The sequence below is a fragment of the Natrix helvetica genome (assembly GCF_964273705.1).
Source record: "Natrix helvetica genome assembly, chromosome: 6".
Classification (NCBI taxonomy): Eukaryota; Metazoa; Chordata; class Lepidosauria; order Squamata; family Natricidae; genus Natrix; species Natrix helvetica.
This window is the reverse complement of record NC_138553.1, coordinates 85681689-85695892: the sequence shown is the minus strand read 5'-3', so window position 1 is coordinate 85695892 and position 14204 is coordinate 85681689. Positions and strand designations below refer to the sequence as shown.

General features: G+C 51.3%; 1 protein-coding gene across 1 annotated transcript in view; it reads right to left on the bottom strand.

The window, feature by feature from the left end:
• The window catches only part of SEMA3A (semaphorin 3A), a 127836-nt gene extending 113870 nt beyond the window's left edge, over positions 1-13966 (bottom strand). Inside the window, exon 1 of the mRNA XM_081957244.1 lies at positions 13213-13966. Coding sequence (XP_081813370.1) covers positions 13213-13327 — 115 coding nt within the window. The 5' untranslated portion in view covers positions 13328-13966. The remainder of the gene's footprint in view (positions 1-13212) is intronic.
• Positions 13967-14204: the final 238 nt, after the last annotated feature.

The following is a 14204-nucleotide window of genomic DNA, read 5'->3' as shown; positions in this document are numbered from 1 at the left end:
TACCACTCTGTGAGTGAAATGGCTGGTTCTCAAATAGGATAAATGAAGAAATGTGTGTGTGTGTGCATGTGTCTGTGTGTGTTAAACGTATTGTTGTGGGATGTAAGCTGTTGCCATCCAAGCTGCCTCTTGCAATTGACCAGGGGTGATTTTGTCAATGCCGAGAGTGTTCAATAGTGCTCCACTTGTTCCAGGATTGTACCCAGAGCGCCTGTGACTGTTGGTTCCTCTCTCTGTTTTATCCTTCTACTTCTGTTCACAGGTCTTTCAGGGAAGGTAACACAATAGATCTAAAGAAGCTTCTGGGGTGAGGAGCAAAACAAAGCCCAGTTGCCTTTTGAAAAGTCACCTCTGGGAGAACCCTGACCCTCCAGAGAGACAGTTCTTTCTCTTCTGCTCTGCCGTCTCCAGCCACGGCCACATCCACTGCCCAGAGTTCTTGCCTTTCTTAATGACAATTGCTAAGTCCGGGGTGTCGGGTGCCTGTCTGTTTATGATGATGATGATGATGATGATGATGAAAGACGGAGCAGCCTAATATACAGGTAAGACTCGAAAAATTAGAATATCGTGCAAAAGTTCATTTATTTCAGCAATGAAACTTAAAAGGTGAAACTAATATATGAGATAAGACTCATTACCTGCAAGGCAAGATAGTTCAAGCCGTGATTTGTCATAATTGTGATGATTATGGCTTACAGCTCATGAAAACACCAAATCCACCATCTCAGAGAATTACAATATTGTGAAAAGGTGCCATATTCTAGGCTCAAAGTGTCCCACTCTAATCAGCTAATTAAGCCATAACACCTGTAAAGGGTTCCTGGGCCTTTAAATGGTCTCTCCGTCTGGTTCAGTAAGAATCACAATCCTGGGAAAGACTGCTGACCTGACAGTTGTGCAGAAAACCATCCTTGACACCCTCCATAAGGAGGGAAAGCCTCAAAAAGTCATTGCAAAAGAAGTTGGATGTTCCCAAAGTGCTGTATCAAAGCACATTAATAGAAAGTTATGTGGAAGGGAAAAGTGTGGAAGACAAAGGTGCACAAGCAGCAGGGATGACCACAGCCTGGAGAGGATTGTCAGGAAAAGGCCATTCAAAAGTGTTGGGGACTTTCACAAGGAGTGGACTGAGGCTGGAGTCAGTGCATCAAGAGCCACCACACACAGACAGATCCTGGACATGGGCTTCAAATGTTCCTCTTGTCAAGCCGCTCCTGAACAACAAACAACGTCAGAAGCATCTTACCTGGACTAAAGAAAAACAGACCTGGTCAGTTGCTCAGTGGTCCAAAGTCCTCTTTCCTGATGAGAGCAACTTTTGGAAACCAAGGACCCAGAGTATGGAGGAAGAATGGAGAGGCACACACTGCGAGATGCTTGAAGTCCAGTGTGAAGTTTCCACAGTCTGTGTTGATTTGGGGAGCCATGTCATCTGCTGGTGTTGGTCCACTGTGCTTCCTTAAGTCCAGGGTCAACGCAGCCGTCTACCAGGAGATTTTGGAGCACTTCATGCTTCCTTCCGCAGTCGAGCTTTATGGGGATGCTGACTTCATTTTCCAGCAGGACTTGGCACCTGCCCACACTGCCCAAAGCACCAAAACCTGGTTCAATGACCGTGGGATTACTGTGCTTGATTGGCCAGCAAACTCGCCTGACCTGAACCCCATAGAGAATCTATAGGGCATTGCCAAGAGAAAGATGAGAGACCGAGCAATGCAGAAGAGCTGAAGGCCGCTATTGAAGCATCCTGGTCTTCCATAACACCTCAGCAGTGCCACAGGCTGATAGCTTCCATGCCACGCCACATTGAGGCAGTAATTGCTGCAAAAGGGGCCCAAACCAAGTACTGAGTACATATGCATGCTTATACTATTCAGAGATCTGATATTGTTCTATGTACAATCCTTGTTTTATTGATGGCGTGTAATATTGTAATTTTCTGAGATGGTGGATTTGGGGTTTTCATGAGCTGTAATCCATAATCATCACAATTATGACAAATCACGGCTTGAACTATCTTGCTTTGCATGTAATGAGTCTTATCTCATATATTAGTTTCACCTTTTAAGTTGCATTGCTGAAATAAATAAACTTCTGCACAATATTCTAATTTTTCGAGTTTCACCTGTAAGTCAGAAGACGCTTACTGGCTCTTCTGCAAACTGTGCCAGCAAGAGAATGGGAAGAGATTTGCCAGAGAATATTGGAAGCAGAAACACTTGGACACTCAGCCCATCTTTTCCTCTACCTTCATCTGTGGGTAACAAGAGACGACGTCTCTCCCCTCCCACAGAGAAGGTGGCTGTGCTTAGATTCATGGCACTGTCATCCCCCCCCCCCAAGGGAGACCCTTCTCCAGCTGAATGCTGGCCCACACGGCCCTCCTTCACCTCCCCTGCCTCCCCCTGGCGTTTTCCCTTCTGGGACTCCGCTGGTCAAAGCCACTTCCTCCCATCTGCCGAGGGGATGCGCTGAAGGAGACTGGTCTCAGCACAGGAGATTCCCAAGGTCAGGGCCTTCTATTAGGAACCTTAGCAGAGCGGAGGAATGTTCTTTTTCTGCTTACATTCTGGGGCCATTTATTAGTTTTTAACCTGTTCCAGGGAATTCTGGGATATGGCAGGTGCTGAAGAAGACTTCCTCAGAGAGAAGTTGTCCTTTGGCCCCTGCAAGGGGTTTCCCCCAGGATTCAGCTCTGGTGGCCCCGGATAGCGATGGACCAGGGTTTATAAAAGGGCAAACGTGAAATCGGGATAATCCTACCAAGCCAAATGGGTCACTCATATTATTCTTTGTTTGAGTCGCATCTTAATTTTATCTAATGCACCCATGCATTCTGCTGTGCAAATATCCAACTCTGCACAGGTGCCCTGTTATTAATAATGCATACTATATCAAGCATATTATTAACAGCCACTGAGTTGTATTGCATGAACACATGCACAAAGATGCACAGACACACAGACGCACTTACAAACAAAAGTGGACCTAAAACAGAACTTGCCTCTGGTTCTCCCAGCATGTGGCAGATGCACCCTGGCCCTGAGGCAGACGAAAGACTCAGCTCTTCAGGAGCCTCCGCCAATAAGGATTCCCCCCCTCCCCCTCCCCATGGCATTGTTTGGGGAGGGTGTCTGTGGGTCCCCCACTCTTTGCTCCTTGATGGGGGAACTGACTTTGTCTCTTTGGGCCTTCAGGCCTGCAGTGGGCAAAGGCCTTGGGGAGAGGAGCATAGCCCAACAGAAGAGGCAAGAGAGGACCTTGTGCTGACTAGGAAATAGCATGAACCTCTCCCCCACACCCCGTGGTAAGCCATGGGGAGGGACACACAGGGGACCCGGGACTGGACTGACACATCTCAATCAGTTGTCACGTATTTCAATGGTGCTGGTGTCATCCTGGAAGTTAGAACTGGTTCTGGGTCAACACCAAAGAGGCCAACAGTACAAATGGCTTCAGTATGGCAGCTATGCCAGAATTTGGGGTGTTAGGAAAACACAATTATGCTACTCAACATCACAGGCAGAAATGGAGAGTGATGTGAGTTCTGCATTTTCTTCTAAAGGTCAAGCACTGAATAAACAATATTAGCTCATTCTTACATTGAATGAAGCCATAAACTATGGTTCCCAAATCAGAATCCATGGGATCATGCATCATGCTGACCTCCTTCCCTTCCCTTCCCTTCCCTTCCCTTCCCTTCCCTTCCCTCCCTCCCTCTCTTCCCTTCCCTTCCCTTCCCTTCCCTCCCTCCCTCCCTCCCTTCCCTTCCCTTCCCTTCCCTCCCTCCCTCCCTTCCCTTCCCTTCCCTCCCTCCCTTCCCTTCCCTTCCCTTCCCTTCCCTTCCCTCCCTTCCCTTCCCTTCCCTTCCCTTCCCTTCCCTTCCCTCCCTCCCTCTCTTCCCTTCCCTTCCCTTCCCTTCCCTCCCTCCCTCCCTCCCTTCCCTTCCCTTCCCTTCCCTCCCTCCCTCCCTTCCCTTCCCTTCCCTCCCTCCCTTCCCTTCCCTTCCCTTCCCTTCCCTTCCCTCCCTTCCCTTCCCTTCCCTTCCCTTCCCTTCCCTCCCCTTCCCTCCCTGTGAGAGCCACTTTACAGGTTTAAAACACATACAAAAGAGATGACTTAGAAAAGAGCAGCTGGGAAAATTAAAAAAGCAATATTTTACATACTCAAGAAAGGGGCTAATGTATAATTTTGTACTGAATGGTTGCAATATCTTTATGGATCCTTCTGAATATCTTTAAGTAGAGGGTACTCGTAGTTCACAAAATTGTCCTAGCTGCATATCAGTAGCATTGTTGATAATGTTGGCAATTTATACATCTTTTGAAATTATTAGCATAATAAATCATAGGGTTTAAAGTACTTTTTATTCTTACCAAAATTATATTTTCGTGCAGACTCTGAACTGAATATAAAAGTGACTGACTTGTATGGAAAAAGAAAAGAAAAGAAAGAGAAGATTGGGTTATAGAGAGGGAATGAACGAGGACTGAATTACAAAACCCATCCATGGGGAAAGAGCGGAAGGGAAGGCTGAGGAAATCGTGGCTGATGAGACCCTGGAAGGGAAGGAAAAAAAGAGCATTCAGAGGTTTGGAGGAAGAGCAACACCACGAAGAAGAGCAGAAGGAAGGACAGTTCACAAGGACAGGAGGGTAAACTTCAAAGGACCTTTTCTTCATCTTCATTCTTTTGCTTTTCTACTCTACTCTTCCCACCTTTAGCTTGGCTTAACCTCAAAGCGAACAGCATGATGGACACATATATTTGGGTTACAAAAATAGGGATACGTGACTCCTAGATGGCAGGGGAAGAGTTAGCATCTTCTACCTTTCTTTGCTGCCATCTGCTGGTCGTCTGGATTTCTGCAAAACGGACCCCTTGGCTCTATGTCTCGGGGCCTTCCACGTGCCAGGTATGCTTTCCATTTGGAGCTGAAGCCCCCCTAGATTATATTTCTATCCAAATGTTCTGGTATTAATAATAATATATGTGTGTATATATACCTTTGGCCCACTCACATCTTAAAGCAATAAACCCAGTGGTGTACATGTCCTGGAAAACATCTGTCAAAATAGGTTTGCTGTAGAAAACAGTCACACTGGTTTGACTTCTATCTCATTAATATTCTTTACCTACCAAGAATCTTTTGGGTATATGGGGAAACAGGAGAGAGGGGGGGGGAGGGAGGGAGAGGGAGAGAGAGAAAGAGAAGGAGAGAAAAGAAGAAGGAGAAGGAGAAGAATAAGAAAGAGAGAGAAAGAAAGGAAGAAAGAAAAAGAAAGGAAGGAAGAACGAATGAACAAATGAACAAACAAATGAACGAACTGATTTTGTACTCAAGCAGCATATGCGCCCTTCCTATTTAAAGATCAGAGATGCACAAAAGAAGCTGTTAATGTCTGAATACGGAGGGGGCCCAGAGCAGCCAAGGGAAGGCCTGTTGCAGCCTTTCCATCAGAATATGGGGAAGGAAGTCTTCCCTTCGGTCGGATGCCTTAGGGAAAGCGTCTCCTTGGAAATTCCATCCAGCCGGCATCTTTACCTGCCCATCTTCAACCCTCCACGCGCTGCCTGGGGAGGCTGGCAGAGTCCCGAGTGCCGGTCCCTGGGGGTCTGCAGGAGGTGGCAGGAAGTGCTCGGTGGCCCCTCAGGAGGAGGGCAAGGGAGGCCACACGTGTCGTGATGTCATTGTGGCCCCTATTGAACACCTGGCTACTCAGCAGGCTCCTCTGTGCCCTCTGTTCCACCGGCCAAGTGACCCAGGTGGCATTGGCTCCCTCGTTCCACTTGCAAAGCTGAAGCCTCTGTGAAGGAAGGCAGCGTTTCCCTGCTCCTCCCGCCCTTCCCAGCCAAGCATCCGACCCAATTCGGGGAGAGTCGTTTCAGGGGTGGTGCTCTCACTAAAGGAAAGAGCCTGTCCACCAGGGGTGGCTTCTGGCCACCATTACTACCAGTTCAGCACCTGAAAAGTTTTGTGCCCTCCGCACACGTGCACAGCTACCGTTAAAGTGATCTGTGCATGCGCACAACATTAAAAAGGAATAAAAATGACATTTTTTCAATGAAGATTGTTCTGCGCATGTGCATAACAGAAAACCAAGATGAGCCCCCATGGATCGAACCAGTACGGTCACGTGTTTGCCGGAGTTACTACCTATTTGGCTGAACCAGACCGAATAGGTAGGAGCCCACCTCTGCTGTCCGTACATGGAGGGCTTTGACCAGGGCTCCAGTTTAACAAAGGCTGCTAAAGGGAAGCGGCTCACCGGGGTTTCCTCTGGGGGTTGTTTTTTTCAAATCCAGTCTAAACTTTGGTCTGGTCATTTCCCACCCAGGTTCCAACTCAACCGGGTCCTCCTCAGCTTCTGAAAGCGGACATGGTTGGTCAGGTGCTGCCACCTGCTGTGGGGGCCCAGGTATTGCTTAACAGCAAAGCAGGGACCCTCCGGAAGGGCTAAGGCTGCTGGAAGAAACGTCCTTCTGGGTTCAGTTCCATGGGGTCCCGTCCACCATTAAAACCACCTTTCCAAGCAGCCTCTGTGTTTCCAGGGTCTTTCCCCCCACTTGGAACTGAACCCAGAAGGACGTTCCTTCCAACAAGGCTGCCCCAGCTTTGCAGAAGGCACAGATCCCTTTGGGTTCCTATTTTGTAGACAGCAGTAGTGGAGAAAATGGGCAGCTCTATTGGGGTGAAGTGTTGGGACTTTGTTGAGCATACATTGGCAAACGTTGAGCAAATGTTTCATGGCCAGACTAAAACTCTATGGAGATTCTCCGTCCGCCAGGCTACGGATGCCCCAAGGATGTTTTTTCAAGAGGCAACTGGACTTTCTGGTTTTGCCTTTGAAGACATTTCTCTTCTCATCCAGGAAGCTTCTTCAGCTCTGACTGGAGGGTGAGGAATGGAAGGATTTATACTCCTTGCAGAACTTTTATAGAGATTCATTGACCTCCAAGTGGCCTCAATGACTTCAAAAGGATGCAAATGACCAGCTGTCTGCAAGGAGTATAAATCATTCCACTCCCCACCATCCAGTCAGAGCTGAAGAAGCTTCTTGGAGGAGAAGCGAAACGTCTTCAAAAGAAAAAAGGAGAAAGTCCAGTTGCCTCCTGAAGAAGCACCTTTGGGACATTGCCAAACTATCTAAAGTTTCCAGGGCTCTGACCAAGGAAGAGGAAAGGAGGATGGCTTTATATGGGGCAGCTGGCCCAGCCAGAAAAAGCCCACAAATCACAACAACCCTGGTCAAGGCACCCGTCTTTGCAAATTTGGTGAGCAACAGGATTCCGACAACCTCGTAGGTAGGAGACTTTTGTGAAGGTTGCCTGAAAAGGAAGAATCTAAAATTTGATCAATGAAACCTGCAGCTTTATGACAGGTGAACAAAATAATGGGCCTTGTGAAGGGAACTTGCTTTATTTTCACTGGCCTCTGCTGTCTTTCTCTGCTGCCACTCTCCTTCCCAGAGTTTATTTTCTGAGGAAGCAGAGAATTCATCTTAATGCCAGATGAAAGGAAGGCAACGGGGCGGGGGGGGGGGGGTGTGTGAAGGGAAAGCCACCGGGCCACCTTTTCCCAGTTAATTGTCCTGGAATTAGGCAGCCGGAGCAACAAAATGACTGATCTCAATCCTACACAAAGCACATGATAAATACACAAGAAATAAAAAAAAAAGTTCAGACAGGCAGACTTGAGAGACTTTTTCCTTTATACAAAGAGAATCTGAACAAAAGTTTCTTTTTTAAAAAAAAATCAGAAATGTTCTGGGAGGGGAGAAAGGGAGGGGGGATTTCAACCCAAATCACCTGAAGTGGAGATCTCACAATTGGCTCCTTTTCATCCTTAGGAAAAAAAGGGAAGAAGAAGAAGGGGAGACGGTTCTCCCTGGCTGGATGTAGACATAACTCTCGGGTTCTGCAGCCGGGGGGGGGGGGGGGGGGAGGCTCCACCAGGGACGGGGGGGGGGGGGTCTGCAAAAGGGGGTGGGATCAGAGGCTGCGTGAGCGATCCCGCTTGGGCCCTGGCCAGTATGACTGGAACGTCCCCAAAGGAAGGCCTCCCTGCAAGTCAGCACAAGGCAGGCAAATGGTGACAGCTCTAGCGACTGCAAGCGACAGCGAAAAAGGAAAAGGGGCTTTAGCTTCCCTCTAACCATGGTTAAGGTGTGAGGATTAGCAGAGGTGCGAGGGAAGGAACCCACCTCCTTTGCTTTCCAATCGAACTAGTTAACCATCAACGAAGAGCCACAACTTGCAGGTTTTACTGTGGTTTTAAACGCTTGATGGCATTTTCCCCATGCTGGTGACCAAGATTTGTTTTCAACGCCTTAAACAACCATGGAAGCTGCCCGGAGAATATTATTTACCACTGGACAATGAGGAAGATGAGCTGGACTTTAACAAGGAGGCAATTCTGCAACTGAGGCAGAAAACTGAAAGGTGTGGAGAGTGGAGGGGAGGACACCTGACTTGATAGAAGAAAGTGTGTGTTTGTGTGAGCGGGGGGAGGGGATCTGGTGTCCTCCTTGTGGACCAAAGTTAAGCAGGGTAAACAGCAAATGCTCTTTCGGGATGCCTTATTAGGAACACAGAGTGCAGATCACACAAAGCGGCAGTTCCCCTCTACTCCCCCTCGTCTGAACCCACTTGGAAGGCTGGGTCCATTTCTGGTCACCAGAGTTCATAAGGGACGGAGGCAAAACCGCAGCATCTTCAGAAGAGAAGCGGCCAAGAGGACCAGGGGTCTGGGAATCAAGCTCTCTGAAGGACGGAAATCTTCGGGCAGCTGAAGAGGAGGAGCAGGAAAGCTGAAGGACAGTCACACAGGGGAGGAAGTTGGCTTGTCTCTGATTTCCTTAGAGGGCAGGACCAGAACCGAGAGCTTAAAATTACAAGAAAGGGAGTTCAGGTTGGATGTCAAGAACTTCCCAACTATACAAGCTATCATATGAAATTGCCAGAGGATTTTAAGAGTGTCCACTCTTTTTAACACTCTTAAAAACCTCTAAAATGTCATATGATAGCTTGCATAGTCTGTCGGTGATGCTCAAGAAGAATCCTACAGAAGGTTTTTGAGGAGATACCTCCTAAGATCCATTCCAACTCCGTCGCTCTATCAGGAGCCTTTCACGGAACTGATGATGATGGTAACTTTGGTTCTTCCCTTCTACTGTAGCTGTAGATTCATAATTCTGACCTTCAGCTCAGAGAGTTAATAACAAAAGTGTCAAAGCCTCCTTCAAATGGAGCTCATGTTGATGCCTTCACGGACGTCCCTTGTCGCTTTCTTGGCAGAAACCCGGAAGTGGTTCCCCACCCCCACCCCCACCCCCGGGACGTTGCTCACTGCTGTGAAATCCCAGCCTTCCATTCTTCCCTGGGATAACCCAGAGGTCCCCCATCTAAGTCTTACCCGAGTCAGACCCCACTTGGCTTCCAGAACCACACATGGTACCGCCACCTCCTGACTGGCACTGGGAATTTTTATAGTGATTAATTGAAGAAAGAGAAGAGCCAGGTTCTTCCTTGGGTTGGGTTGGGTTACAAGCTAGAACTGAGGCAGTTGGCACTGGGCAAGGAAACCTATGCAGGCTGAGTTTTCTCTTGGCTTACTGATGGGATGGAAGGGCTTGAATAGTTGGGAAGGGTCCCCAGAAATGTGAAAATCCAAAACTTTGAGAGGACTTTATTCAGTCTTTATCCCTAAGATGTATCAGCTGGGACTTTTGTCTTTTGGGCACTGAGTGGAGAGCTGCCACCAAGGTCGTATAAGATGCAGGAACCTGAGAAATGACAGAGCTACAGCAAACCATAGAAAGATAAAGCAGGGAAGGATTTAACGTTTGAAAGTTTATTCACAAAAATCCCCTTTCTAATTTCCATATATCCATCTCAGGAGGAGAAACAAAGATCTTCTAATGAAGAAATCCTTACTATTATTTTGCAGTAGCTCACTGACCACTCATAACCACAATCCCAAAAATATTGGCCCTAACCCAAAATACTTGATTGTATATAAAATACTGTAATAAGAAGGCAGTAACTGAGATAATAGTGGCTTGGCATATTTCCAGCACCTACATGTAGAGGTTAAGCATGTGCCCACATATACATGTGTTAGTTTCACCATTAAATTCACCGGCCCAAAGCATCTTGCCAGTAGCCCAGGGGTCGGCAACCTTAGACACTCAAAGAGCCACAAAGGTCCTAACCTGAAGCCAACCGGAAGTCCGGTTCCTCCCACCATAGAGTCTCCTCCTAGTCTGGCTTCCTTTGTCCTCTGCCTGTCCTAACTGAAAGTCATACCAATTGTGAAGCCAATCAGTGACAGGGAGCTGCTGCAGCAGAGGGATGGGAGAGCCACGGAGCCCTGCACCAGCCAAAGGGCCAGGCGTCCGTATTGTAAATAGCACTTTAAGAAGCCAAACGCCCCAGCTGTCCCCAGGGGTGGGAGCCTACCTTGCTGAGTTGTCGTGCCAAAACCCACCATGATGATGTGTTCAGCACATTCATCTGTTGCTCAACATCTCTCAGCAAACATGCAGGTTGCTTAGGGAAAGGGGGGGGGAGGGGAATGGAGAGACCGCTGGGCTTGTTTCACACAGAAAGTACTCGCAGTATGGAAGCACAAGGACTATTAAGTTCCCCGTTTTATTAGCCGAGGTTGCCTAGATTCTCGCATCCCCCAGGAACTGGATATTTATGGCACTTTGACACGGCTTCCCTGGACGCCCAGTCTAATATCCAAAGAACGAAATCAAGTTAACAGGATGTGATGCGCTAATCAAATCGCTGCGTGCTTCATATTAGCCCCCCAGGCGCCTCTCTTGCGCTGACCTCAACCTGCCCAGACCAGGTATGCTCCCAGGCAGGTGGCATTAGAAACCCCAGCTAGGCCATCCTGGTTGATAATGATGGATACCGCTCTCCTCCAGGAAGGTCCCAGTGGAGTCACACTGCCTTCTACTAACCTGTGTACAGTTAAAGCTTTTGCTTGGGGACTTGATCAAAGGATCAAGTAGGACCCAGGATCTCATTTGTGCTGTGACAGGTTCAGACTCCAGAGGTTGGGCAGATTCAGTGTCAGCCTGGAAAGTCAGCAGGTGTAAGTAGACTGATAACCTTGTCACCATTATTAACTTCACCGCATTGGGGGGGGGGGGGTTCCCAGCTGTAGCCATCCAGTTTTAATCTACCTCACAGGGATGTTGTTGATAGCACAATAGTAAGGAACGTGACAGGCCCAGTTTATCTCATTTGAAACATTTTGCACGCAGCTTCTTTTTAAGAACTTCCAAGAGGTTTAAAATAAAACCACAGCTGTGTGGACTTAAAAGATTGAAAATGGAAAATAAGTAAACCGGGTAATGTAGTTGTAAACTCATATTTGGGGGAGCAAATCCAACTGGATGTAACACAACTGTTTAAATCAGAATTCGGTTAGCAATAGGCTGCACCTCTTCCAGCCGGATGTAAAAGTTGATAAATATTAAAATGTAACGGCAGAAGCAGGAATCCACCACAAAACAACCTCCCAAAAGTCACAAGAAGAAGCGCGGTTGTTCAGCTGGGCATCCAAACCGAGGAGAAATCGGATAACAGGGCAACCCACAGCACAATCGGAGGCGGGTCCGTTTTAAATAGGGGCTTCATCCCGGATCCAGGCGCCTCTCCTGCCTCCACTCACCCGGGAACGCCGGCCGTCCACCTGCGCTAAAACCTCGGGGCAGAATCGCTCTGCGGCGGCGGAGTTAAGCCACAGGAGGCGGCTTCCGACGAGCGGCGGTTCTTGTGAACAGATTGTTTTTAAATCGGCAACTTTAATCCCGTCTGTGTAATTGCGTTTCAATGGGAACATGGCAGTTAATTAGATCACAAGCAATTGAGAATCTATTTAGAGGAACGTAGAAGTCTGAACCTGGAATTAGGCGGCAAAAGGTAACTTGCTGAATTCGTTCCTATTCTATATTTAGCCGCCTCTTCGCGGCAGCGTAATCCTCCTTCTCCCAACGGCGACAGAAGGTCGCTTTACGCAGAGACGGTCGCCTGTAACGCCGCCACACACTCTCGCTCACGCCCGCTTCTCCATTCGGATGCGCGCTTTCCCCCTTCTTCACGCGCAACCTTTAGGCGCCCTTTGCTCTGCCTTCTCACCAGCAGCCGCGGCGCCCTTTCACGCAACCGGCACCGGAACGTCCCCCCCTCCCCACCATAAGAAATGCACACCCACCTGCACACACACACACACACACACACACACACACACCTGTGAAAAGAGCCCGTCCTTGGCCGGCTCCCACCTGGGGAAGGAGGCCCAATGAAAGCGTCGCCCTTAAAGAGAGAAACCTCTCCTCCGCAGGGCCACTTCCAGGGGCTGATGGAGACAAGCGGGGGGGGGAGGCAGAGAGAGAGCCAGCAAGGAGCCTTTGCAGCCCAGCGAGGGAGGCGGGGCACAAGTGGGTGTGCCCCGAGCGGGGAACTTGGGCAACGCCGCCGCATCAAGTTGACTGCAGGCTGCAGCCCCTTCCCCTCCCCTCCCCTCCTTTCGCCGCCCGCCCGCTCCCCGCGCCTTTAACTTCGGCGCAATTCACCGCCCCCTCCCCGCGCCGCTCCGCCAGACAAAGTTGGAAGTGCGCAGCCCCCGCGCCCGCCTGCTCTTTGCCCGGGATTTTGAGCGACAGGCCCCCTTCCCCAGGAACTCTTCCCACGTCACGCAACAATCTATCGGGACACTCGCGGAGAATGGGGGCCGGGGGGGGGGCGGGAGGCAGAGGACGCCCGAGTGGGGGCGGGGGCGGACGAAGCCGTCAGGACAAAAGAGCAGGGAGCCCCCCCCCCCGTGGCTTCCCTTTGCAGAGGGGCAGGCATGGCTTTTCCCATTTTTGACTTGGCAGCCCCGGCCTCTCCCGGTGGTCTCCCATCCAGGCACCCATCCACTCCCGCCCCGCTTGGCTCCCGGGAGCGAAGGAGCTGGGCCCGGGGCGGGGAGCAGCGCGGAGTTGCTGGGTCAGGGTAGCCCAGACTCCCCCGGAGACGCGCCGGGATGCCAGGGCGAGAGCTCCTTTGTCTGCCCGCCGCCTCCAGGGAGGGAGCCCGCAAGACCCCCACGCCGGGATGGTGGGGTCGCCTTGCCAATAGCCTCGGGAGGAGCCCCTCCAAGGGGCAGAGGTGAGGCGGGAGGGGGGGAAGTGACCAGCCCGGTCTTACCTTTGTAGGACAATTTCAGCCTGGGCCCGTTCTTCTTGGCCGCTTGGGCGCGCTCCCGGCCGGCCAGCATGAAGAGTCCCAGGAGCAGCGAGCCCACCTGGGCGGCCGGGCCCATGGTCAGGCGGAGGCTGCCGTCCGTCGCCCGCGGCCGAAAGCCGGGCCTCCCGCCGCCGCCCGCAACTCCTGCCGAGCGCCCCAAAGGCGGCCGGGGAACAGGTGAGCCGCCCGGGCGAGCGCAGAGCCAGGCAGGACGGAGCCGCCCTCAGCTCCGCACCATCCTCGCCGCCGTCTTCCCCGCGGTCCCGGGAGTGAAGCTCAGCGCCCTGCCCGGAGGGGCTCCTGCCCGGCGGCGGGGGGCGAGCGGAGCGGGGGGCGCCGTGGCGGGAGGCAAGGAGCTCCCGGGTGCCCAGCGGGGGATGGAGCACAGCTGTCCGGGGCTCCAGCGCCCGCCTCGCCTCGCCTGCCTCCCGCGCTCGCTGGCGCGCTCCGGGGCTCCTCTCCGTCGGGGCTCGGCGGGCGCAAAGCTATTCGCCTCCTCCTCCTCCTCCTCCTTCTCTCCGGCTTGGCTGGCGGCGCAGAGCGTGGCCGGCGAGACTCCGAGCTGCAGCCCCACGAAGAGACAGGCGAGGGGAAGGCGCGGAGTTTCCCCCGCCCGGCTTTGGCTCCGGCCCCTTCCCCGCGCGTCCTCCCGTCTCCCGCAGCCCCGCTCGCGGCTCGCTAGGGCGGCGGGCGGGCGGAGCGCAGCCCCTCGGCTCCTTCCCCGCCTGTCACCGAGCAGATGCCGAGAGCAGCTGGTAGCGCAGAGCAGGGACCGCGCGGGGAGGCAGGCGGGCACCTCTGCGATGGGTGGACGGGCGGGGACCCGGCCTTGCTCTGCCCTCCTTTCCCCCTCCTCCCTTTAAAACGGAGGGGGCTTTTTCTCCTTCAAAACGCCGGAACCACCTTCCATGGCATCTATCTATCTATCTATCTATCTTTCTATCTATCTATCT